Here is a 25,341-nt window from a genome sequence, read left to right on the forward strand (position 1 = left end):
TCGGTGCCATTTCCTTCAAAATAGCCAACTGAATCGAGTTAATCATACAGAATATTAAGAGTGGTCAATAATATTTCGTAGCATAATATGAACTCATTTATAAAAGCTTTTTCTTTATATTAGCGTTTTATAAGTTTAAATTCGGGTACTACCTACCCGTTAAGTTCATACTTAGTAGTTAATTACAATTCAACTACTAAAATTCCATATGAAAAATTGATTATAATAATATATCACATACAAATATTCTTCAAACTTACAACTTCGCTATATTACATATAACATGAAATATAGTACACTATGATACATGACAGTTTTGAAGATAAATCTAGTTAATACGCAAGTTGTTCAGCAAAGGAAATAAAGACACGTAATTCCTAAGTCCAGAAACAAGTCATGCATTCTGGTTTTACTAAGACGACTTCCCATCCTTGGTCTTGTGGAAAATAACCGTTATGACCATTGGCTAGGCAGCATGTTGTAATGTCGTCAAAAGGACGAGGGTTTCGTAATGTCCAACAGCCCCGTAATAATCTAAAAACTTTGTTTCTCACTCCAACTACTGAATCCGTCACTTGTGGGAAGGTCTTATTTAAAAGTTGCAATCCGATGTTCTTTTTCTCACTTTGGTAAGAAGCTAACAACACTAACCCGTAAGCATAACATGCTTCTTTATGTTGCATGTTAGAAGCTCTTTCTAATTCATGAAATCCTATGTTGGGATATGTTGAGTCAAAATAGGTTCTTAACCCGTAGCGTAAAATTAAATTTGGGTTCCCCGCATTTAACGCTTTAAAGAAAACACGGTGTAACTTACAGTCTCCCCAATGTGATATACCCCACCTATCAAAGGAAAGCCTTTTATAAACTAACGCATTTCTGGAAAGTCTTTCAAATGTTTGACAAGTTAATTTTGCCATAATTAATTGTGCTGATGAGTTCTGACCGACTCTAGACAAGATTTCCTCAATCATATCCTCTGGTAGATCTTCTAAAATATTCAGTTGTCTACCCTTAACGTCAATTTTATTTTTATACTGTAACATAGACAAGGATTAGATTCGTAAAAGATAATTAACAAACAATACACGCAATTTTTACATAGAACATAAAAGTACAAGCACACTACAATACATATAATACACAACATGATTACAACCCTCTAATATGAATCACTGGTTTCTTCTTCTTCGGACTTGGTTCGCTTTCCTAATTTTCTAGGAATATATGGTGTTCCTCTAATACGAGCCGTCGTTTCCCACAATGGTTTAGAAAAACCTGGTTGTTTAGAGGTTCCCGGGTCATTGTTACATTTTAGGAAATACGGATGTTGTCGATACATATAAAGTTCATCGGGGTTGGAATCGGGTTTCTCTATTTTTATACCTTTTCCATTATTATTTTCTTTCGCTTTATTAAATTGGGTCGAGGTAATTTCTATAACATCATCAGAATCCTCATCGGGATCCTATTCATCGGAAAATTGGTAATCTTCCCAATATTTTGCTTCCTCGGCGGAAACACCATTGACCATTATTAACTTTGGTCCATTGGTTGAGGATTTTCTTTTATTTAATCGATTTACTATAGGTATCAATATTTCTTCCTCCGGAACCTCTTCTTCTGGTTCCTCCTCTTCCGATTCCTCCTCTTCTGGTTCCTCTTCTTCCGGTTCCTCCTCTTCCGTTTCCTCTTCTTCCGATTCCTCTTCGGGAATTTGTGAATCTTCCCAAAATATATTCGTCTCTTCATTATTATTAGGTGAATCAATGGGATTTGTACTAGAGGTAGACATCTATCACACAATATCAAACACATTAAGAGATTAATATATCACATAATATTTACATGTTAATAATATATAGTTTCCAACAAAAAATGTTAAGCAATCGTTTTTGAAGAAAAACATAGTCGAAGTCCAGACTCACTAATGCATCCTAACAAACTCGGTAAGACACACTAATGTAATTTTCTGGTTCTCTAAGACCAACGCTCGGATACCAACTGAAATGTCCCGTTCATATTGATTATAAACGTTCCATATTAATTGATTTCATCGCGAGGTTTTGACCTCTATATGAGACGTTTTTCAAAGACTGCATTCATTTTTAAAACAACCATAACTTTTATTTTATCTATAAAGGTTTAAAAAGCATTACGTAGATTATCAAATAATGATAATCTAAAATATACCGTTTACACACGACCATTACATAATGGTTTACAATAAGAATATATTACATCAAAAATAAGTTTCTTGAATGCAGTTTTTACATAATATCATACAATCATGGACTCCAAATCTTGTCCTTATTTTAGTATGCAATAGCGGAAGCTCTTAATAATCACCTGAGAATAAACATGCTTAAAACGTCAACAAAAATGTTGGTGAGTTATAGGTTTAACCTATATATTATCAAATCATAATAATAGACCACAAGATTTCATATTTCAATATACATCCCATACATAGAGATATGAAATCATGTATGGGATGTATATTGAAATATGAAATCTTGTGGTCTATTATTATGATTTGATAATATATAGGTTAAACCTATAACTGACCAACATTTTTGTTGACGTTTTAAGTATGTTTATTCTTAGGTGATTATTAAGAGTTTCCGCTATTGCATACTAAAATAAGGACAAGATTTGGAGTCCATGCTTGTATGATATTATGTAAAAACTGCATTCAAGAAACTTATTTTTGATGTAATATATTCTTATTGTAAACCATTATGTAATGGTCTTGTGTAAACGGTATATTTTAGATTATCATTATTTGATAATCTACGTAATGCTTTTTAAACCTTTATAGATAAAATAAAGGTTATGGTTGTTTTTAAAATGAATGCAGTCTTTGAAAAACGTCTCATATAGAGGTCAAAACCTCGCGACGAAATCAATTAATATGGAACATTTATAATCAATATGAACGGGACATTTCATTTGCGTTTTTGAAGCTCCATCAACAAATACTCGACCATCTTCTCCAAGTTTTCGACTCGCAACGTGAGGCCACTAGGGTTGTTGTCATTTGCTGCAGCAGTGGAGGTACTAGGTTTAGAAGTAGATGTAGAAGCATCATAGGGATGAAAACGGTGACACATCTCAAGTGACTGGTTATCATAGCGAAAACTCTTGTAAAATGGGTTTCTAGTTCGAGCAGGTCCTTTCGGTATCCTACAGTGGCCTCTCAGTCCGTAGGGGTTAACATAGTCGGGATTAACAAAAGGTAACTGGAGCGAATCAGGTAAGTCAGGTTTGGATTCGGATTCGGGCTCCGAGTCTTCCTCGGGATCCTCTTCTGGTTCTTTTTCCTTGGGCTCATCCTCGTGCTCGGTTTCCATTTAGGGTTCCAACTCGGTATCATCTACAAACTCGAATATCATATTTCCTTGCGCTTGCATGGTTTCCTCGGATTCCGTGTCGAAGTCGGTAAGAATAATAGGATTGTAAGAAGTCATCTAGCACTCAAAGAAAACACAAAGTTAGTTCATCTAGTAATCATGTCATTATAGAAATCAAGTAGCTTAGCAATTAGTTTAACTAGGGTTTATGTAACTTAACAAGTCTAAGGTTACAGTCTAGACTCAATAGATGTCCTAATGTTCAACTCTCTAATGCAGTCTAGTCCTAGGTAACCGATCTGCTCTGATACCAAATGTAATACCCCGTCAGAATCTACTAACGGAATATTAACTCCTGGTCCCACAGTTTAGCGGTCATGCCCTCTATATGAGACGTTTTCGAAAAGTATTCGCATTAATTATCGAATCAAAGTCATTTATTAATGAAAATGTAACTGGTAAACGACTATGTATATGATCATCTCAAATAAAATAGTTTTAATGCGAATATTTGTTCTTGAAATAAAACGATAAAATATGCTGGACGCATTCCAGTTCTAGCGGCAAACAGCATAATCACTTTAGCAAACAGCAAACGTCAATGAAAAACGTTGAGTGAAACTACAGGTTTAGTAAATTATTTCGTAAGTTAGGCCACAAGATTTTCTTAGAAAACATCATAGGAAAAGTATACATTATCATGAGCACTTGATTATAAAGCTTTAACCTTTGCGTGAGCCGAGCACACGTCTTTAGTTTACCCTATCATTGCGCTACACCAATCAAGTGTAGAGTAACAACAGAATAGACGCCTGTCATGTTTAGGCGAGATTTGTCAAACCTAACGGTACCGTCCCTATAAGTCGAGCTTACAAAGTAACTAATATAATCAAGATAAGGGATTTTTGATCTGAACTCATATGTATATTCTTTGTAAGTTACTTGTGCCTAATATATAAAATATTTGGAAAAAGCATGCATCTCATCCCTGTAAAAATGTAGTAGGGACTGTAGACTCACCTTAGCAAAAGCACTTGTAATTTCTTAGCAAAACGTACGGTTGTCGAACTATCTCGACTGAAAAACGCAACCTAAATAAGTAAATCATCTTAAGTATGCACTTATAGGTCAAACCATATCAACCCATTGTGTACGCAAAGTCCTAGTGCTCAGACTGACTCAACGAACAAGTAAAAGTCAACTAATCCAAGCAAGTAAACAAAAGTCAACCAAAGTCAAACCAAAAGTCAACTCAGTCAAAGTGGTCAACTAAAGTCAAAAATCTCAATAGGTCATGCAAACATGATCAATAAGTCAAATCTAGGTTAAGTATCAATTTACGAGTCATAATTAATCATATTGCACTTTTGCACCTTAAAGCACGCCTTAGAAATTCGTACGTCGTAGAAAGATCCAACTATAGCTCATAGCACATAAATCATTAAATCATAAAAAACTCCAGATCTTAAATACACTTAAAATAGATTCCAAAAAGTCCAGCCAAAGCCTCATACAATAAATAAAAGTTAGAAGTCAGAAGGGGTCTAATTACGGTTTACTAAATCAGTTTCAGCACGCGCATCAGTTTTGAAATATTTCTCAGAAAATATAGAAAATAGATTTTGACAAACGGCCAATTGGAGTCATCTCAAAACATCTCAAAATTTTATTGATAAATAATCAGAAACATTTCTTTAGCCAATTTGTACAATTTTGCAAACCTTTACAGACTCATCATTTTTGTTCATCAAACAGACATATCATTTAGAAGAGAATATATCTCATGGCAAATCACATTCTCGCAAGTTTGCATACAAATGAAACATGTCAAGTAACATAGATACTAACATATTTCAATATATCAAACTCTCAATCAACTCCTAGTTCACTCTAACAATTTTTATGTAACTTTGAAAAACGATTCAGCTCACCTTAAAAACCAAATCTTCGTTTTGACATAACAGGAGCATTACATAACCTTTTGACGCAAATCTTAAGTCTAAATTGAATAAATTTTCATAAAGAATACAGTAGTACACTTTATATAAGCTAAAACACAAAGCATACAACTCAAAAAATTCGGATTATGCACATAACCTAGTCAAATCTTCGATTTAGCATATCTTAAGCATACGATAACGAAATCACTCAAAATCGAAGTCTAAAATTAATAACTTTTAGATATCTTTCTATTTAAACATATTACAAGATCAGATCTCATGTCAATTAAATCAGATCAACAAGAAACAAATTCGTTTTTCGTACATACAACGTTAATTAAGCAATCAAATGATAAATACAACACTAGACACCACTATTGAGCATTAGACTTGATTACACTATGTAATTGAACAAAAAACTGAATTAATAAAATTAGGGTTACTAGTTATACCTTAAAATATCAAATTGTTCACACAATCGCGTAGAGAACGACAAGGGGATCAACGTTAATGCACGAGACTCTGTTAAATTCCAAGCTTTGATGGTGATTTTGTGGTGGTGAAGGGCGACGACACAAAGGGGGGAGGGGAGAGCAAATAATCGGCCAAAAAAATAAAGGGGAGGGTTTATGGGATTAAGCTTCTATTTATAGTTAGATTTAGGGCCTTAATTTAATCCCTAATTAAACATAAGCCCAAAGTTTAGTCCATAAGGGGTATGTGGGGGAGGGTTCGGCCGAATGGCCCACCTAGGGGTGTCCTGGGCACGTTTTGCTTATTTACTTGAATGCGCGTGGTCCGTTTCGCATGCTGTTAACCGTACCGGGTCTCCGGAAACTAGTCGTTGAAACAAAATCACCGGATTTAATTCATTAAATAAATAATAAATTAAATTAGTTTTTCTTAAAGTTAATAATTATTGAAAATAATTATTTCGTCATTTTTGTGAGTTGCGTAAACTAAAAAGCTTTCTAGGCGATTAACTTAATCGTAAAGTTTTTTAGTTATTTCACCTTCCGAAATAAATTCATAAATTAATATAACCTATTAATTCAAGAACCTCTCGAATAAGTATGCATTTAATTCTATTAAACACACAAGTCTAAGTGAACACCGTTAAATACTAAACGGACAAGTAACGATAGTAAACGGAAAAAGTCGGGTTGTTACAGCCGCTATTAGAGACAAAACATGAGTTGTGGGTGAAAAGGTAAAGTGCTTGGTCGTGCAGAGAGTTTAAGTACACAGGTCCAGGAGCACCGCTTTTAATTCAAAAGCGTCGTTCCTGTCAAAGAAAAGCGTCGCTCTTTCCTACTGTCCATTTTTGTTCTCCCAAAACTCAATCAAAAGCGTAGCTTTTTGAAACATGAGCGCCATTTTTTAAGAGCAAAAGCGCCGCTTCTAGATAAAAAAACGCCGTTTTTGTGCCTGAATGCAGTTTTTTTTCAGTTTTAAGTTCATTTTGACCCGTTCACAAACTATTTTTGGTATTTTCCAGTTTACCCATATGCATGAAATGCAACTACATGGAAATGCAACTAACAAAAGGAATATCATACAATCCTAAATGCAATGCAACTAAAAGAATTTATGTACATGATTGCGGAAAGTTTTTTAATGAGTCTATCACCCGACTCCCATCCTCTTGAAATTTCAAATAATACCGGGGTGGTAAACATCCCCTCCCTTTGAACTAAGGGAAACGTTTTCATGATGACCATCATCTAGAATTAACACTAACTAATCCTTTGTTACTTTAGCTTCATTAATATACCCCTTGAGTTTGACTTTTTCACATTTTGACAAGTTCAAAACTAGGCGTTTTCTCAAATGTGCATCCCTTTTGGATGAAGCCCGATGTACCCGTCCATACAATTTCCTCATGGACTTATCAATAATGTCAATTTGATCTTTGGGCTTCCTTGGGGTTCCTTTGGTCAATCCCCCACCACATTTAGTTGATGAACCAACTTGTTTTGTGCTTATGATGCATTGCACACTAACAACAATTTGTGATGTGGTCAAGGGTGTTCATGACGATTTAACATATTTGCTTCGTATGCTCATGCATTTGGCCTTGTCTCTAAGAGTTAATTTCCCGGTTCTAAAGTCAAAGAAAAAACCCGCGATTACCAAGAATGGCCTTCCCAAAACAAGGGGTACAACCGGGTCTTTCTTAATATCGACAATGACAAAATCAATTGGAAATTCCATGTCCCCTACCTTCACAATTAGGTTTTCGCCAATCCCCACACTAGAGCTAATGGATTGATAAATTAACTTTACTCCCATTGTAGTAGGTGAAAGGTCACCTAGGTCTAGTCTTCGGCAAATAGAATAGGCCATAAAATTAATTCTAGCCCCCGAGTCGGCTAAAGATGTAAACATCTCTGACCCGTTCACATTACAAGGGATAAGGAAAGGTCCGGGATCACCCATTTTTTATGGTAGGTTACACTTCTTTAAAATCCTATCACACTCCTTTTTCAAGAAAGCGGTGGATTTTGCTCAACATCTCGCTTTATGGCCATAAGTGTCTTCAAAAATTTTCCATAATTGGGCATATTCTCAAGCACCTCCGCTAATGGGAGTTTAACATAAATGTTTTCGTTATCGGTTAGAGTTGACTTACAATCCACATCCTTTAGATGTGTAGGATTCAATGGTTGAGGATGTGAGACCGGTGTCTCATTTTTCTCCTTGGTTGATGTAGCAAAAACCTCGACCTCGTTCCTTTGCTCCTTTGCATGTAAGTCCTTTTCGACTTTTCCAAATTTGATTCACTTAAAATCACACTTTAATTCCTCGCATGTCGACTCGGCAGCCTCCATGGACATTACACTTTTAACTTGATAGGAATGAACTTTGCATCTTTCGAATCAACCGAAAATTTAAATTCCCCAAAATCCATTGTATCGATTTCCAATGCTTCACCCAAATCAAACTCGTCCTCTCTAACGTTGAATGAGTAAAAATGAGGGTATTCGAGTTGATCCTCTTTGGTTGAAGCAATCGAGTTCACTTGAGCATAATTATTATTGAGATTTGATGAACTGGCTTGGTTGTTGTTTTGATTGGTTGTGTTGCTCTCGACAGGAAAAACTCTCGTGCTAGTGTGATTTTGGTTTTTTTGGTGTTGTTAGGAGTGTTGGTTGTTTCGATTGTTGTTGTAAATGTTGTTTGGGTTAACTTGAGTGTTTGAAGGTAAAGTTCCTTGTGGTCTTTCGGTAACTTGATTTGAAAGTCTTCCAATGGTACTTTCAAGGTTTTGAAATGAGGCTTGTTGGATTCATATTTTTTGCTTCAAGAACTCATTCTCTTTTGTTAGAAAAGATTCGGTTAATTCCACCTTCTTGATATAATTTTGCATCATCTCCTCTAGGCTCTTCGAAGGTTGGGATTGTTGAGTGTTTTGTGGAGGTTGTTGATTGTAACCTTGGTTATTTTGTGGTTGACTATAACCTTGGTTGTTTTGATAATTCAGATTAGGTTGGTTGTTATAAGATTGATTGTTGTATGGTTGTTGGTTTTGGTATTGAAAGTTGTTGTTTCAGATTTGGTTATAGTTGTTGTTGTAACTTTGGTTTCAGTGTTGGTTTTGGTTTGTAAATCCGGGTGGTGTATTAGTTTGATTGATGAACGAGACTTGCTTTTGGTTAGGATTGTAGTAGCCTTGATTTGATGTTCCACCCCGTTGATAGTTTTGATTGCTCACGTAGTTGACATGAGCATCCGAATTCATGGGAATGTCATCTAGATCAATATGGTTGCATTGACTAATTTGGGGACAATTCTTGGTGAGATGTGGCCCTTCGCACCTTTGACATCCTACTTGCATCGCGATGATCGAGTCTTGTAGCTTTTTCAACTCTTTCCTATACATTTGAAATTGATTATTTAAGCTTGCAAGTGTGACTTGCCCATTATCACTCTCTACTTATGCTACACTTTTCCTTGGTAAATCTCGAGGTGAAGGTGCCCATTCGTATGTATTAACCGACATGTCCTCTAGCAAAGTTTCGGCCGCATTTGGCGATTTATACATAAATACTCCACCCGAAGATGAATCAAGATATTGTCTAGTCAAAGCATTGGTACCCCAGTAGAATGTGTTGATGTACTCCTTTTTAGTCAAACCATGTGGTGGGCAAGCTCTTAGCATCTTCTTGAAACGTACCCATGCATCATACAAAGTCTCATCACCCCATTGAGTGAATTCATTAATTTCCATCCTAAGTCGTTCCACCTTTGATGGCGGAAAGAAGTGATTGATAAATGCAGCGGTTAAATCTTGAAAAGTCCTAATAGAATCGGGTGGCAAATTCCTTAACCAAGCTTTCGCATCTTCTTGAAGTGTAAAGGGGAATGCCCTTAACTTAAAAGCGTCATCGGTGACATCTTTGGTTTTGTAGATATCACAAATATCATTAAAGTGTTGAATGTGTTCGAAAGGATTTTCTTCTATTAACCCATGGAAGAACATATCTTTGATCATTGTGAAGAATTTTCTCCCAATCTTCTAATTATCGGCTCCAATTGGTGGTTTTGTAATAGATGGAGGTACCACGGTAGGCGCCACCAATCTAGCATTCCACATCGGCGTGTCATTTGTATCATCTTATTGCTCTTGATTAACCGGTATTTCGTTGATTGGATCACCCTCTTCATTGTGAATTGGTTGACCGTTAGGATCCATCTCTTTTAAACAAAATGGTAAAGCTTCGAAATTTCTTTTTAATACCCTCGCTACTCTACGCTTGTAAACCTCGTGCACGTGTTTCTCCGGATAGGAAAATGGATGTGTAAACTCTTGATCCTTTAAGGATCTTGTTTTCATACACCAAAGTACATATCCTTCAATCACAACACAAACACAAACGGTTTTCCAAACACAAAGTAAAAACAAGAAAAGTAACTTTTGTAAGGGTGAACCCTTACAAAAGGATCGAACAATTAAAAGCTTAAACCAAATATTCCACTAGCTAACCACTCCCCGGAAGCGGCGCCAAGAAAGTGTGATGTGTGTGGAACAATACATCAATTACCCTCAAATTTATACAAGATTCAAACACTACAAATAAGCACACACAACTAACGAGCACTTAGAACCCAATTATTATAGCACTTTTTATGTAAGTATTCATTTCAAGTTCGTCCAAAGAGAGCGGTGTAAGCAGAATAATTAAAACTATTAATTGTCCTAGGGTTTTTTTGATTTGGGGGGGGGGGGATTTGATTGATTTTAATTAACAACTAAAACATGTGCAAGTAAACAAACTTAAACTTAACAAGTAACAAGTAACTAAGTATTTAGGACTAAATCAATTAACTAAGTAGTGTTCACTTACCTAATTCTCTATATGCTTGGATTGCCCCGTTTTACGCAATTTGCTATCGCATTAGTTGTTGAACTTTTGAATGTTTAGCATTACTACCAAACCTTAATCATATTACACTTTGCAAACTCACATAAGCATTGTATCCTAAGATCAAGTTGAGTATGAGCGGTGATTTAGATTATGCTTGGGTTGAAATCACTTAAAACCCTTCAACTATCAAAATCACTTTAGATAATCGAACACCACTATGTTGACTAAAGGCCAATTGAAAACCAACCTAAATTAAGAACACAATCACTTGAGATTCCTAATTTAGTTGTCTAGATCACTTGAAGTGTTGAAGCACAAATTAATTCACTCCTCAAAACACTAAGAGAGTTACACAATCTAAGTAATCAAAGTAAAGCCTAAAACAATGCATAGCAATGGACCTCATAGCTAACACAATAACACTTGCTAATATATTTCATTCAAACAACTTCATTCAATTGATTTAGGGCAAATCCTTACACTAGAGATTCATAGATAATCAAACACAATTAAATTAGCCAAGCATGGCTAAGATTACACTAATCATAAGCATTGAAATACAAATAAACATCATATTAATCTATTACAAGTATTCAATTCAAAACTAGAGAAATAAAGGTGGATACCCAAATTGAAAGAGAAGAAGATCTAGAGCTAAACTATGATGGAACTTGAGCTTGTCTCCTTCAAATCACCTTCAAACTCCAATGGATGATGAAATTAGGGTTTTGGAAGTGAAAATCAGACATGGAATTGCAGCTCTCCTTGAAATGACCTAATTTCTTTCCTTTTATAGTGCTGAAAATTCTGGGCTGAACAGCGACAGGAGTGCCGCTTTTGGTTCAGGAGCGGCGCTTTTGTGGTGAATTGCGGTGCTTTTGTCTACTGGTGAAAAATGGTGCCAAAACGTATACAAGAACATCACTTTTCTCTGAGGTGCGGTGCTTTTGACAATTAGGAGTGGCGCTCTACTATTAAGAGCGGCGCTTTTGGAGCTGATTTCTGCACTTGTCATTTTCTTTGCCTCTTTTGATTAAGACTTGGTCAATTTTGCACCAAATCAAGTTTTTAGTCTTGAACCGACAATTTAGCGCAAATAAACAACTTTCGGGCCGAATGATCCTCAAAACTGAATGAAATGAGGGAGATATTACGAGATAATGCGTGTATAATTAGAGCAATATCAATCGCCTTTGATGGATTTTGACGAGGTGTTATAGGTAAGTTGGATTGTCATTTTGGTTGGTGACAAGTCTCCTAGCTCTAATCTCTTGTGGAGAGAATAGAGAATTAGGTTGATACTTGCTCCTAAATCTGCTAGCGCATGAATGGTTCCAAATTGGTAGATTGAACATGGGAAAATGAATCGGCCCGTATCTCCTAGTTTCTTCAGTAGAGAGTTTCTGAGTAATGCCGAGCATTCTTCATTCAGTGGAATTTTGTTAGAATCTGGTATCATTCCCTTTGTAGAGAGAAGTCTTCGAATGTATCTCTTCTGGTTGGGAACTTTGGACATGGTGTCGAGGAATATTTTGTCAAGTTTGTAGGTATCAAGCTAGGATGGTTCTTCTAGTAGACTTCCAGGATAAGGTATATGAACTAGAGTTTGAGTGGGCAGCTTCTGAGTATATGTCTTTTTGTCCTTGAGCCTAGCTGACCTTCTCCGTGGTTCTTCTTGGGGATTATGGAATCCATTTGCTTAGTTTCCTCTATGTGGGTATTTTGGATAGCATTACTAGGTAATCTTCCTTGTGGTCAGGTTTCAAGGTATTGTGATAACTGTCCAAGCTGCGTTTCTACACTTTTAAGCAGAGCCAATTGGTTTCACATGAGAATCTCTTTCTTAGTCTTGTCTAGATGCAGTTCTCTGATTTAGTTGTTGTTTTCCTTAAATGAACTGAGTCAACTGATCACAGTCCCAAAGGCAGGGTTGGTTACTGAAATGTCCCATTCTTATTGATTAAAAACGTTCCATATTAATTGATTTCGTTGCGAGGTTTTGACCTTAGAACACGTCAAACATTCTCCTACGTATTTAGCAACATCGGCTTTCATACCCGACCACCAAAAATGTTTCTTGAGATCCTTGTACATCTTCCCCGTTCCAGGATGTATTGAGTATCTGGTATTATGAGCTTCTCTAAGTACCATTTCTCTCATATCTCCAAATTTTGGTACCCAAATCCTTTCAGCCCTATACCGGGTTCCGTCTTCCCGAATATTAAGATGCTTCTCCGATCCTTTGAGTATTTCATCCTTTAAATTTCCCTCTTTTAAAACTCCTTGTTGCGCCTCCTTTATTTGAGTAGTAAAGTTATTGTAAATCATTATATTCATAGATTTTACTCGAATGGGTTCTCTGTCCTTCCTGCGCAAGGCGTCGGCTACCACATTTGCCTTCCCCGGGTGGTAACGAATCTTAAAGTCGTAATCATTCAACAATTCAATCCACCTACGCTGCCTCATATTCAGTTGTTTCTGATTAAATATGTGTTGAAGACTTTTGTGGTCGGTATATATAATACTTTTGACCCCATATAAGTAGTGCCTCCAAGTCTTTAAAGCAAAAATAACCGCGCCTAATTCCAAATCATGCGTCATATAATTTTGTTCGTGAATCTTCAATTGTCTAGACGCATAAGCAATCACCTTCGTTCGTTGCATTAATACACAACCGAGACCTTGCTTTGATGCGTCACAATAAATCACAAAATCATCATTCCCTTCAGGCAATGACAATATAGGTGCCGTAGTTAGCTTTTTCTTCAATAACTGAAATTCTTTCTCTTGTTCATCCTTCCATTCAAATTTCTTCCCTTTATGCGTTAATGCAGTCAAGGGTTTTGCTATTCTGGAAAAGTCTTGGATGAACCTTCTGTAGTAACCAGCTAATCCTAAAAACTGGCGTATGTGTTTCGGAGTTTTCGGGGTTTCCCACTTTTCAACAGTTTCTATCTTTGCCGGATCCACCTTAATACCTTCTTTGTTCACTATGTGACCGAGGAATTGAACTTCTTCCAACCAAAATGCACACTTTGAAAATTTAGCGTACAATTCTTCCTTCCTCAATACTTCTAACACCTTTCTCAAATGTTCACCGTGTTCTTGGTAATTCTTTGAGTAAATAAGTATGTCATCAATGAAAACAATGACAAACTTGTCAAGGTATGGTCCACACACTCGGTTCATAAGGTCCATGAACACAGCTGGTGCATTAGTTAAACCAAACGGCATGACCATAAACTCGTAATGACCGTAACGTGTTATGAAAGCAGTCTTTGGAATATCATCTTCTTTCACCCGCATTTGATGATACCCGGAACGTAAGTCAATCTTTGAATAAACAGACGAGCCTTGTAGTTGATCAAATAAGTCGTCGATTCTCGGTAGTGGGTAGCGGTTCTTGATGGTAAGTTTGTTCAACTCTCGGTAGTCGATACACAACCTGAATGTACCATCTTTCTTCTTGACAAACAAATCAGGAGCTCCCCACGGTGATGTGCTTGGTCGAATGAAACCATGCTCTAAAAGTTCTTATAATTGGCTTTGCAGTTCTTTCATCTCGCTGGGTGCGAGTCTGTAAGGAGCACGAGCTATTGGTGCAGCTCCTGGTACAAGGTCTATTTGAAATTCAACGGATCGATGTGGGGGTAATCCCGGTAATTCTTTCGAAAATACATCGGGAAATTCTTTTGCGACGGGAACATCATTGATGCTCTTTTCTTCAGTTTGTACTTTCTCGACGTGTGCTAGAACAGCATAGCAACCTTTTCTTATTAGTTTTTGTGCCTTCAAATTAATAATAAGATGTAGCTTCGTGTTGCCCTTTTCTCCGTACACCATTAAGGGTTTTCCTTTTTCTCGTATAATGCGAATTGCATTTTTGTAACAAACGATCTCTGCTTTCACTTCTTTCAACCAGTCCATACCGATTATCACATCAAAACTCCCTAACTCTACTGGTATCAAGTCAATCTTAAATATTTCGCTAACCAGTTTAATTTCTCGATTCCGACATATATTATCTGCTGAAATTAATTTACCATTTGCTAATTCGAGTAAAAATTTACTATCCAAAGGCGTCAATGGACAACTTAATTTAGCACAAAAATCTCTACTCATATAGCTTCTATCCGCACCCGAATCAAATAAAACGTAAGCAGATTTATTGTCAATAAGAAACGTACCCGTAACAAGCTCTAGGTCTTCCTGTGCCTCTGCCGCATTAATATTGAAAACTCTTCTGCGGCCTTGTCCATTCGTGTTCTCCTGGTTCGGGCAATTTCTAATAATGTGGCCCGGTTTTCCACATTTAAAACAAACTACATTGGCATAACTTGCTCCGACACTACTTGCTCCGCCATTACTCGTTCCGACACCATTTGTTCCTTTCGTTCTGTTAACCCCTGGTCCGTAGACCTCACACTTCGCCGCGCTATGACCATTTCTTTTACACTTGTTGCAAAATTTGGTGCAGAACCCCGAGTGATACTTTTCACACCTTTGGCATAGCTGCTTCTGATTGTTGTTGTTGTTGCGGTTATTATTGTTGTTAAGATGATTGTTGTAGTTGATGCTGTTGTTGTTGTTATTGTTGTTGTTGGGCCATTTGTTGTAGTTGCGATTGATGTTGCTAATGTTAGGATAGTTGTTGCGATTATTGTTGTAATTGCTGTTGTTGTTGTATTGGTGATTCTTATCACCGTTTTCCTTCCACTTTCTTTTGACTTGCTTCACATTGGCCTCTTCAGCAGTCTGTTCTTTAATTCTTTCTTCAATCTGGTTCACTAGTTTGTGAGCCATTCTACATGCCTGTTGTATGGAGGTGGGCTCGTGTGAACTTATATCTTCTTGGATTCTTTCCGGTAATCCTTTCACAAACGCGTCGATCTTCTCTTCCTCATCTTCGAACAGAATTGTCTTTCGTACGTGGTAATATCAAATCCTTGGGTTCGTAACCCTCTAAGTTCTGTCTTGAGCTTATTGATCTCGGTTCTGGGACGGTACTTCTCATTCATCAAGTGCTTGAATGCTGACCACGGTAGTGCGTAAGCATCATCTTGTCCCACTTGCTCTAGATAGGTATTCCACCATGTTAACGTAGAACCTGTGAAGGTATGCGTAGCGTACTTCACTTTGTCCTCTTCAGTACACTTACTTATGGCAAACACCGATTCGACCTTCTCGGTCCACCGTTTCAATCCGATAGGTCCTTCGGTTCCATCAAATTCTAAAGGTTTGCAGGCAGTGAATTCTTTGTAGGTGCATCCTACACGATTTCCTGTACTGCTAGATCCAAGGTTATTGTTGGTATGTAGCGCAGCCTGTACTGCGGCTATGTTTGAAGCTAGAAAAGTACGGAATTCCTCTTCATTCATATTCACGGTGTGTCGAGTAGTCGGTGCCATTTCCTTCAAAATAGTCAAATGGAACAAGTTAATCATACAGAATATTAAGAGTAGTTAATAGTATTTCGTAGCATAATATGAACTCATTTATAAAAGCTTTTTCTTCATATTAGCGTTTTATAAGTTTAAATTCGGGTAGTACCTACCCGTTAAGTTCATACTTAGTAGCTAATATACAATTCAACTACTACAATTCTATATGAAAAACTGATTATAATAATATTTCGCGTTCAAACTTTTATACAATATTTTACAAACTTACAATACCGCTTATTTTACATAAAGCATGAAATATAGCACACAATAACTTTGATACAAGATAGTTGTCAAGATAATTCTAGCTAGTACACAAGTCGTTCAGCAAAGGCAATAAAGACACGTATTTCATACGTCCAGAAACAAGTCATGCATTCTGGTTTTACTAGGACTACTTCCCATCCTTGGTCTTGTGGAACATAACCGTTATGGCCGTTGATAAGACAGCGTGTTGTAACGTCGTCAAAGGGACGAGGGTTACGTAATGACCAACAGTCTCGTAATAACCTAAAAACCTCATTTCTTACCCCAATTACCGACTCCGTCACTTGTGGGAACGTTTTGTTTAATAGTTGTAGCCCGATGTTCTTTTTCTCACTTTGGTGAGAAGCGAACATTACTAACCCGTAAGCATAGCATGCTTCTTTATGTTGCATGTTAGCCACTTTTTCTAAATCATGAAGTCCTATATTTGGATAAATTTAGTCAAAATAATTTCTTAACCCGTTGCGTAAAATAGCATTTGGGTTCCCCGCAATATATGCGTCAAAGTAAACACATCGTAACTTATGGGTTTCCCAATATGATATCCCCCATCTTTCAAACAAAAGTCTCTTATAAACCAAGACATTCTTGGAACATTCTTCGAATGTCTTACAAACTGATTTCGTCGTAAATAGTTGTGCCGAAGAATTCTGACCGACTTTAGACAAGATTTCATCAATCATGTCTCCGGGTAGGTCTCTTAAAATATTGGGTTGTCTATCCATTTTGTGTTTTTATACTGTAAAATAGACAAGAGTTAGATTCATAAAAAAAATACTTATTAATACAAGCAATTTTTACATATATCATAAAGCATAAGCACACTATATTACATATATTACACCACACGAATACAACTATCTTATTCCGACTTGCTCGTTTCTTCTTCTTCGGTTTTAGTTCGTTTTTCCAAGTTTCTAGGGATATATGATGTTCCCATAATACGAGCTGTCGTTTTCCACAACGGTTTAGAAAAACCTGGTGGTTTAGAGGTTCCCGGGTCATTGTTACAACTTAAGGGCTTCGGGGGTTGACGATACATATAAAGTTCATCGGGGTTAGAATTAGATTTCTCTATTTTTATGCCCTTTCCCTTATTGTTCTCTTTTGCCTTTTTAAATTCAGTTGGGGTAATTTCTATAACATCATCGGAATCCTTGTCGGGATCTGATTCATCGAAGAATTGGTAATCCTCCCAATACTTTGCTTCCTTGGCGGAAACACCATTGACCATAATTAACTTTGGTCGGTTGGTTGAGGATTTTCTTCTACTTAACCATTTTATTATTTCTTCTTCCGGTTCCGATTCTTCTTCCGGTTCCGATTCTTCTTCCGGTTCCGACTCTTCTTCCGGTTCCTCTTCGGGAACTTGTGAATCTGTCCATGAATCATTCCAATTTACATTTGACTCTTCATTATTATTAGGTGAGTCAATGGGACTTGTTCTAGAGATAGACATCTATCAGATAATATCAAACGCGTTAAGAGATTAATATATCACATAATATTCACATGTTAAAAATATATAGTTTCCAACAAAATTTGGTAAGCAATCACTTTTCAAGTAAACACGGTCGAAGTCCAGACTCACTAATGCATCCTAACAAACTCGATAAGACACACTAATGCAAAATTCTGGTTCTCTAAGACCAACGCTCTGATACCAACTGAAATGTCCCGTTCTTATTGATTAAAAACGTTCCATATTAATTGATTTCGTTGCGAGATTTTGACCTCTATATGAGACGTTTTTCAAAGACTGCATTCATTTTTAAAACAAACCATAACCTTTATTTCATAAATAAAGGTTTAAAAAGCTTTACGTAGATTATCAAATAATGATAATCTAAAATATCCTGTTTACACACGACCATTACATAATGGTTTACAATACAAATATGTTACATCGAAATCAGTTTCTTGAATGCAGTTTTTACACAATATCATACAAACATGGACTCCAAATCTTGTCCTTATTTTAGTATGCAACAGCGGAAGCTCTTAGTATTCACCTGAGAATAAACATGCTTTAAACGTCAACAAAAATGTTGGTGAGTTATAGGTTTAACCTATATATATCAAATCGTAACAATAGACTACAAGATTTCATATTTCAATACACATCCCATTCATAGAGATAAAAATCATTCAAATGGTGAACACCTGGTAACCAACATTAACAAGATGCATATATAAGAATATCCCCATCATTCTGGGACACCCTTCGGATTTGATATAAATTTCAAAGTACTAAAGCATCCGGTACTTTGGATGGGGTTTGTTAGGCCCAATAGATCTATCTTTAGGATTCGCGTCAATTAGGGTGTCTGTTCCCTAATTCTTAGATTACCAGACTTAATTAAAAGGGGCATATTCGATTTCGATAATTCAACCATAGAATGTAGTTTCACGTACTTTTGTCTATTTTGTAAATCATTTATAAAACCTGCATGTATTCTCATCCCAAATATATTAGATTTTAAAAGTGGGACTATAACTCACTTTCACAGATTTTTACTTCGTCGGGAAGTAAGACTTGACCACTGGTTGATTCACAAACCTATAAAAATATATACATATATATCAAAGTATGTTCAAAATATATTTACAAAACTTTTAATACATTTTGATGTTTTAAGTTTATTAAGTCAGCTGTCCTCGTTAGTAACCTACAACTAGTTGTCCACAGTTAGATGTACAAAAATAAATCGATAAATATTATCTTGAATCAATCCACGACCCAGTGTATACGTATCTCAGTATTGATCACAACTCAAACTATATATATATTTTGGAATCAACCTCAACCCAGTATAGCTAACTCCAACATTCACATATAGAGTGTCTATGGTTGTTCCGCAATATATATAGATGGGTCGCATGATAGGTCAAAACATTGTATACGTGTCTATGGTATCTCAAGATTACATAATATATTAGAATACATGTATAATACAATATAAGTTAGCTAGGATATGATTAATATAGATTTGTTACCAATTTTCACGTTGCTACAATAAGAAAAATTATCCAATCTTGTTTTACCCATAACTTCTTCATTTTAAATCCGTTTTGAGTGAATCAAATTGCTATGGTTTCATATTGAACACTATTTTATGAATATAAACAGAAAAAGTATAGGTTTACAGTCAGAAATATAAGTTACAAGTCATTTTTGTAAAGGTAGTCATTTTAGTCGAAAGAACGACGTCTAGATGACCATTTTATAAAACATACTTCCACTTTGAGTTTAACCATGATTTTTGGATATTGTTTCATGTTCATAAGAAAAATCATTTTCCCAGAAGAACAACTTTTAAATCAAAGTTTATCATAGTTTTTAATTAACTAACCCAAAACAGCCCGCGGTGTTACTACGACGGCGTAAATCCGGTTTTACGGTGTTTTTCGTGTTTCCAGGTTTTAAATCATTAAGTTAGAATATCATATAGATATAGAACATGTGTTTAGGTTATTTTAAAAGTCAAGTTAGAAGGATTAACTTTTGTTTGCGAACAAGTTTAGAATTAACTAAACTATGTACTAGTGATTACAAGTTTAAACCTTCGAATAAGATAACTTTATATGTATGAATCGAATGATGTTATGAACATCATTACTACCTCAAGTTTTCTGGATAAAGCTACTGGAAATGAGAAAAATGGATCTAGCTTCAAAGGATTCTTGGATGGCTTGAAAGTTCTTGAAGCAGAATCATGACATGAAAACAGTTCAAGTAAGATTTTCACTCGAAATAAGATTGTTATAGTTATAGAAATTGAATCAAAGTTTGAATATGAGTATTACCTTGTATTAGAAATATATCTTACTGTAAATAAGAAAGATTTCTTGAGGTTGGATGATCACTCTACAAGATTGGAAGTAAGCTAGCAAACTTGGAAGTATTCTTGATTTTATGAAACTAGAACTTGTAGAATTTATGAAGAACACTTAGAACTTGAAGATAGAACTTGAGAGAGATCAATTATATGAAGAAAATTGAAGAATGAAAGTGTTTGTAGGTGTTTTTGGTCGTTGGTGTATGGATTAGATATATAGGATATGTAATTTTGTTTTCATGTAAATAAGTCATGAATGATTACTCATATTTTTGTAATTTTATGAGATATTTCATGCTAGTTGCCAAATGATGGTTCCCACATGTGTTAGGTGACTTACATGGGCTGCTAAGAGCTGATCATTGGAGTATATATACCAATAGTACATACATCTAAAAGCTGTGTATTGTACGAGTACGAATACGGGTGCATATGAGTAGAATTGTTGATGAAACTGAACGAGGATGTAATTGTAAGAATTTTTGTTAAGTAGAAGTATTTTGATAAGTGTCTTGAAGTCTTTCAAAAGTGTATGAATACATATTAAAACACTACATGTATATACATTTTAACTGAGTCGTTAAGTCATCGCTAGTCGTTACATGTAAGTGTTGTTTTGAAACCTTTAGGTTAACGATCTTGTTAAATGTTGTTAACCCAATGTTTATAATATCAAAAGAGATTTTAAATTATTATATTATCATGATATTATGATGTACGAATATCTCTTAATATGATATATATATATATATACATTAAATGTCGTTACAACGATAAGCGTTACATATATGTCTCGTTTCAAAATCATTAAGTTAGTAGTCTTGTTTTTACATATGTAGTTCATTGTTAATATACTTAATGATATGTTTACTTATCATAATATCATGTTAACTATATATATAACCATATATATGTCATCATATAGTTTTACAAGTTTTAACGTTCGTGAATCACCGGTCAACTTGGGTGGTCAATTGTCTATATGAAACCTATTTCAATTAATCAAGTCTTAACAAGTTTGATTGCTTAACATGTTGAAAACACTTAATCATGTAAATAACAATTTCATTTAATATATATAAACATGGAAAAGTTCGGGTCACTACAGTTACTTTCGTAATTTGGGTGGTTGGAGAATTTTCCTCAGCTGGTGGTCCAGTGAGTGGAAGTGGTTAATCATAGGTCAATTGAGATTGTTGGGGTGGATAAGGTAGGTAACGATAGCAAAAAGGCTGGTTGTTTCTTTGAAATTGGTTAACCCTAGGTTATTGATTGAATCTGGGATTTGATTGATGAGCTGGATATTAAATGTAACAGACTGAACCGTCAGGATTCTTGTACTCAACTTGATATTCTTCAATGGGTTACAAGTTGCAGTTAACACTTGCCTGAGCCTGGTTAACCTTGCGGCTGCATCTTCAATTCTCCGAGTTGTTTGGCAAGAGACTTCATCTTGTCCGTAAGGGATTTGATGGCCTCTATTTTATTATTAAGTTTGAAGAGTGGAGTATATGATGAGGTTGTTTCAACACTGTTCCAGTCATGATGATGCATTGTCATGTTCTCGAGGAACTCCCATGCTTCGTCCGTGGTTTGGTTCATCAGATTTCCTTGAGCTGTTGCGTTGATCGTCGTCCTATGATTTACCATAAGACAATTGTAGAAGGTACAGATTTGGGCTGACCATTCTAGCTGGTGATTAGGGCATTTATTTCAGCAGGGTTTTGAATCACTCTCATGCGGTATAAAGAGATTCATCATAACTTTTTTTTGAGTTAATGATGTCATTCTTAAGCTTAGGAATTTATAGAGATATAAATTTATCAAGGTAAGAGTTAGGATCGTCATTCGATAGTCCATGAAATTGACAGCCATTTTGGATGAGCTGTATAATATGATGCTTTAACTCGAACGAGTGTCCTAAAATCTCCAGGAATCTGATTGGTCCTCCTCGACCTTCAATTGAGGGTTTGGTGTTTTCTGCTAGAGTAACGCGTAACGCCATTAGATTTCTGATTCGTTCTTCTTTACGTGTTTTAGAGATTATTGCGTCTGGATCAGGTACCAATAACAACGACCCTGGTCTAGATCGGGTCTAGGTCATACACTGAGTATGCCCTTTTTTAAAAAAAATTTAGGTACATAAGCTAAGTTCCTAATTTAGTCTAAAAGTAAACTAAGGCGATCTTAATCTATGGTAATCTAAGGTAATTATCCTAAGTTTAATTATGTTTTTGGTTCTTGCTACCAATTCCCTGGTATTTCGATAACAGAGCTTCACACGAACTATTCAACAAACCAAGTGGCCAGGCTGACTATGGAGAGGCAGGATCCTTTTAGTTCCAATGTAATTGGAGACTCTTCGGAAAATGCAACAACCAAGTCCGTATATAATTGTCTTTCTTAGACACCACTAAATGCTTGCAAATAGGTTTGATAGAAGCAATATTATCTGATACCAAGTCCCCGGCAGCGGCACCAAAAACTTACTTCCACCCTGATATGACCGAAATGGACGGTTTTATTTATGCGATGTCGTTAGGCCGCAAGGCGTTAGAATCAGCTATCTGTAGGTGAGAGCAATAGTTTAAATTTATATTTAGCGGGGCCTAAATCATACTACTCCTTATTATGGTGAGTAAGGGAAGTATGACCTAGGGTCAAATTTTTAAGATATCAGTATAATCGAACCTATAACTAAAGCTTAAGATAATCCTAAAGTAAAGGAGTAGTGGTATGTTACCTAATTTTGGATTTTTTAGTTTATAAGATAAAATAAAGTAAATACGATAAAATTTATAATTTAGATAAGGTTAAAACAAGTGCATACTATAGTTTCGTCAGTTACTGTGCCGAGATTATGGAATGTTGGCTCATGAATTGGTAGTGACCTTGTATTCATTTCACTGGTCCTAATGCCCCTATCATAAGAAATGTCATTGGGTAATGCGTTAGGCTTGAAGATTCTGAATATACAACAACGTCCCTTACACTCGACGTCCGTGCAGTCTGACTACAGGCATACACGTTCAAACGGCTCATCCAATTGAGCGACTAGGTTGGGAGATGTATTAACATTACACAAAGGTCTAAATTTTCTTAAGCACAATGAAATAAAAGGTATGCGATATCCGAGAGACGTGATGTATTTCGATGCTTTCGTTAATGATTGGGTTTAAAAAGATAGTCAGGCCCTTAAAAATAGTTCAAACATAAAGAACACCATGGCCAAGTCAGTTTGACTTCCATGAACATGTTCAGTTATCCTAACTGTCCAATCCTTTATGTGTTTAAAGAAACAGTTCCTTAATTAACTAAGAATCCCTCAAGCGGGGTGCAATGCTTGAGACCGTTGATATCGGCTAAATAGTCACGTTTTTACCCCCAATATTAGCCCCATTTATGATAAAGTAATTGACTTTATTATCTAAATAAGCATTTATTTGCTTCATTTGATAGATTATGTCATTACAAAGGCTATGTTTCAAGAATCACTAAAAACGGATGAAAAACGAGGAAAAACGAGCAAAATCGGCTAAGACGATTAACTCGCGTTTAAATAACTATTTTCATAATTTTTGAAAAAGTTTATTTATTTAAGATCACGTTGTAGTATATTTAATTATAAACGCGTGGGCGCAAGAATCGTCAGAAACGGAGCTAAAACAAAGATTCTAGAGCGAAAACGGTGAAAGACAAGTTACGATCCAACAAATGGCTTACCAAACGGCACGCCAAACGGTCTGCCATAAGGGAAAATGGCTTTCCATCAAACGGGCACCAAAAACGTCCTCGAAAAACGGCTTGCCAAATGGCCTGCCAGTGATTTTTCAGCCATTTATTTACAACTTTGCCATCAAACATTTCCTATAAATGGGGGCTTCATCCCACCATTTCAACACACACCATTCTTCACTTCTCTCTCTAAATTTCTCTCTATTGTCGCTCTCTAGCGATCAGTAGGATATTATTTCTCTCTCTACTTTCTCTCTCTAGTTTTTAGAGAGAGAAAAGTACAGAGATTAGGAAATCTAATTATCTCTCTATTGTCGCTCTCTAGTGATCAATAGGAGATTAGTATGTAGTTAGTAGTAGAAGTTATCAAGCATTGTAACACTACGGATATTATGAAGAACTACAAGTGTTATTCTACCGACATTATTCGGTAATGTAGTGACCCAAACTTTTCCATGTTTATATATATTAATTGAAATTGATATTTATATGACTAAATGTTTCCAACATGTTAAGCAATCAAACTTGTTAAGACTTGATTAAATGAAATAAGTTTCATATAGACAATTGATCAACCAAGTTGACCGGCGATTCACGAACGTTACAAAATGGTAAAAACTACATGTTGTGGTATATATAGACATATATATATGGTTGACATGAGATTATGATGAGTAAGTATCTCACTAAGTATATTAACAATGTGTGATATACATAATAAATGAGATTACTAAGTTAAGAAACTCGAAATGATATATATAACGATTATCGTTATGATAACGTCTACTAAATACATATGTATTATATTAAGATATTGATACACTATATTTAACATGATAAAATGGTATTTAAATATATCATTAAGTGTATTAACAATGAACTACATATGTAAAAACAAGACTACTAACTCAAGAATTACGAAACGAGATTTATATGTAATGATTATCGTTGTAACGATATTTTAATGTATGTATCATATTAAGAGATATTCATACATCATAATATCATGATAATATAATAATTTAACATCTCATTTGATATAATAAACATTGGGTTAACAACATTAATTGAGATCGTTAACTTAAAGGTTTCAAAACAACACTTACATGTAATGACTAACGAAGACTTAACGACTCCATTAGAATGTATATACATGTTGTGTTTTGATATGTATTCTTACAATTTTGAAAGACTTCAAGACACATATCAAAGTACTTCTACTTAACAAAAATGCTTACAATTACATCCTCGTTCAGTTTCATCAACAATTCTACTCGTATGCACCCGTATTCGTACTCGTACAATACACAGCTTTAAGATGTATGTACTATTGGTATACACACTCCAATGATCAGCTCTTAGCAACCCATGTGAGTCACCTAACACATGTGGGAACC

The 25,341-nt window shown here is 35.6% G+C and overlaps 1 protein-coding gene and 1 non-coding gene across 2 annotated transcripts; one reads left to right on the top strand and one right to left on the bottom strand.

Moving 5' to 3' along the window:
• Nucleotides 1-7,324: 7,324 nt before the first annotated feature.
• On the bottom strand, nt 7,325-7,732 carry LOC139900805 (uncharacterized). Its single transcript, XM_071883558.1, has one exon. It carries the CDS (start codon nt 7,730-7,732, stop codon nt 7,325-7,327), a length of 408 nt encoding a protein of 135 aa, XP_071739659.1.
• A 1,694-nt stretch (nt 7,733-9,426) lies between these two features.
• On the top strand, nt 9,427-9,533 carry LOC139903777 (small nucleolar RNA R71). Its single transcript, XR_011778570.1, has one exon. It is a non-coding gene; the product is annotated as a small nucleolar RNA R71 (small nucleolar RNA).
• The last annotated feature ends 15,808 nt before the right edge of the window (nt 9,534-25,341 follow it).

The sequence above is a fragment of the Rutidosis leptorrhynchoides genome, chromosome 3 (assembly GCF_046630445.1).
Source record: "Rutidosis leptorrhynchoides isolate AG116_Rl617_1_P2 chromosome 3, CSIRO_AGI_Rlap_v1, whole genome shotgun sequence".
Taxonomy (NCBI): domain Eukaryota; kingdom Viridiplantae; phylum Streptophyta; class Magnoliopsida; order Asterales; family Asteraceae; genus Rutidosis; species Rutidosis leptorrhynchoides.

Coding starts and splice junctions, on each gene's coding strand:
- LOC139900805 (XM_071883558.1), bottom strand. CDS start 7,732: ATGGGTGATCCCGGACCTTTCCTTATCCCTTGTAATGTGAACGGGTCA.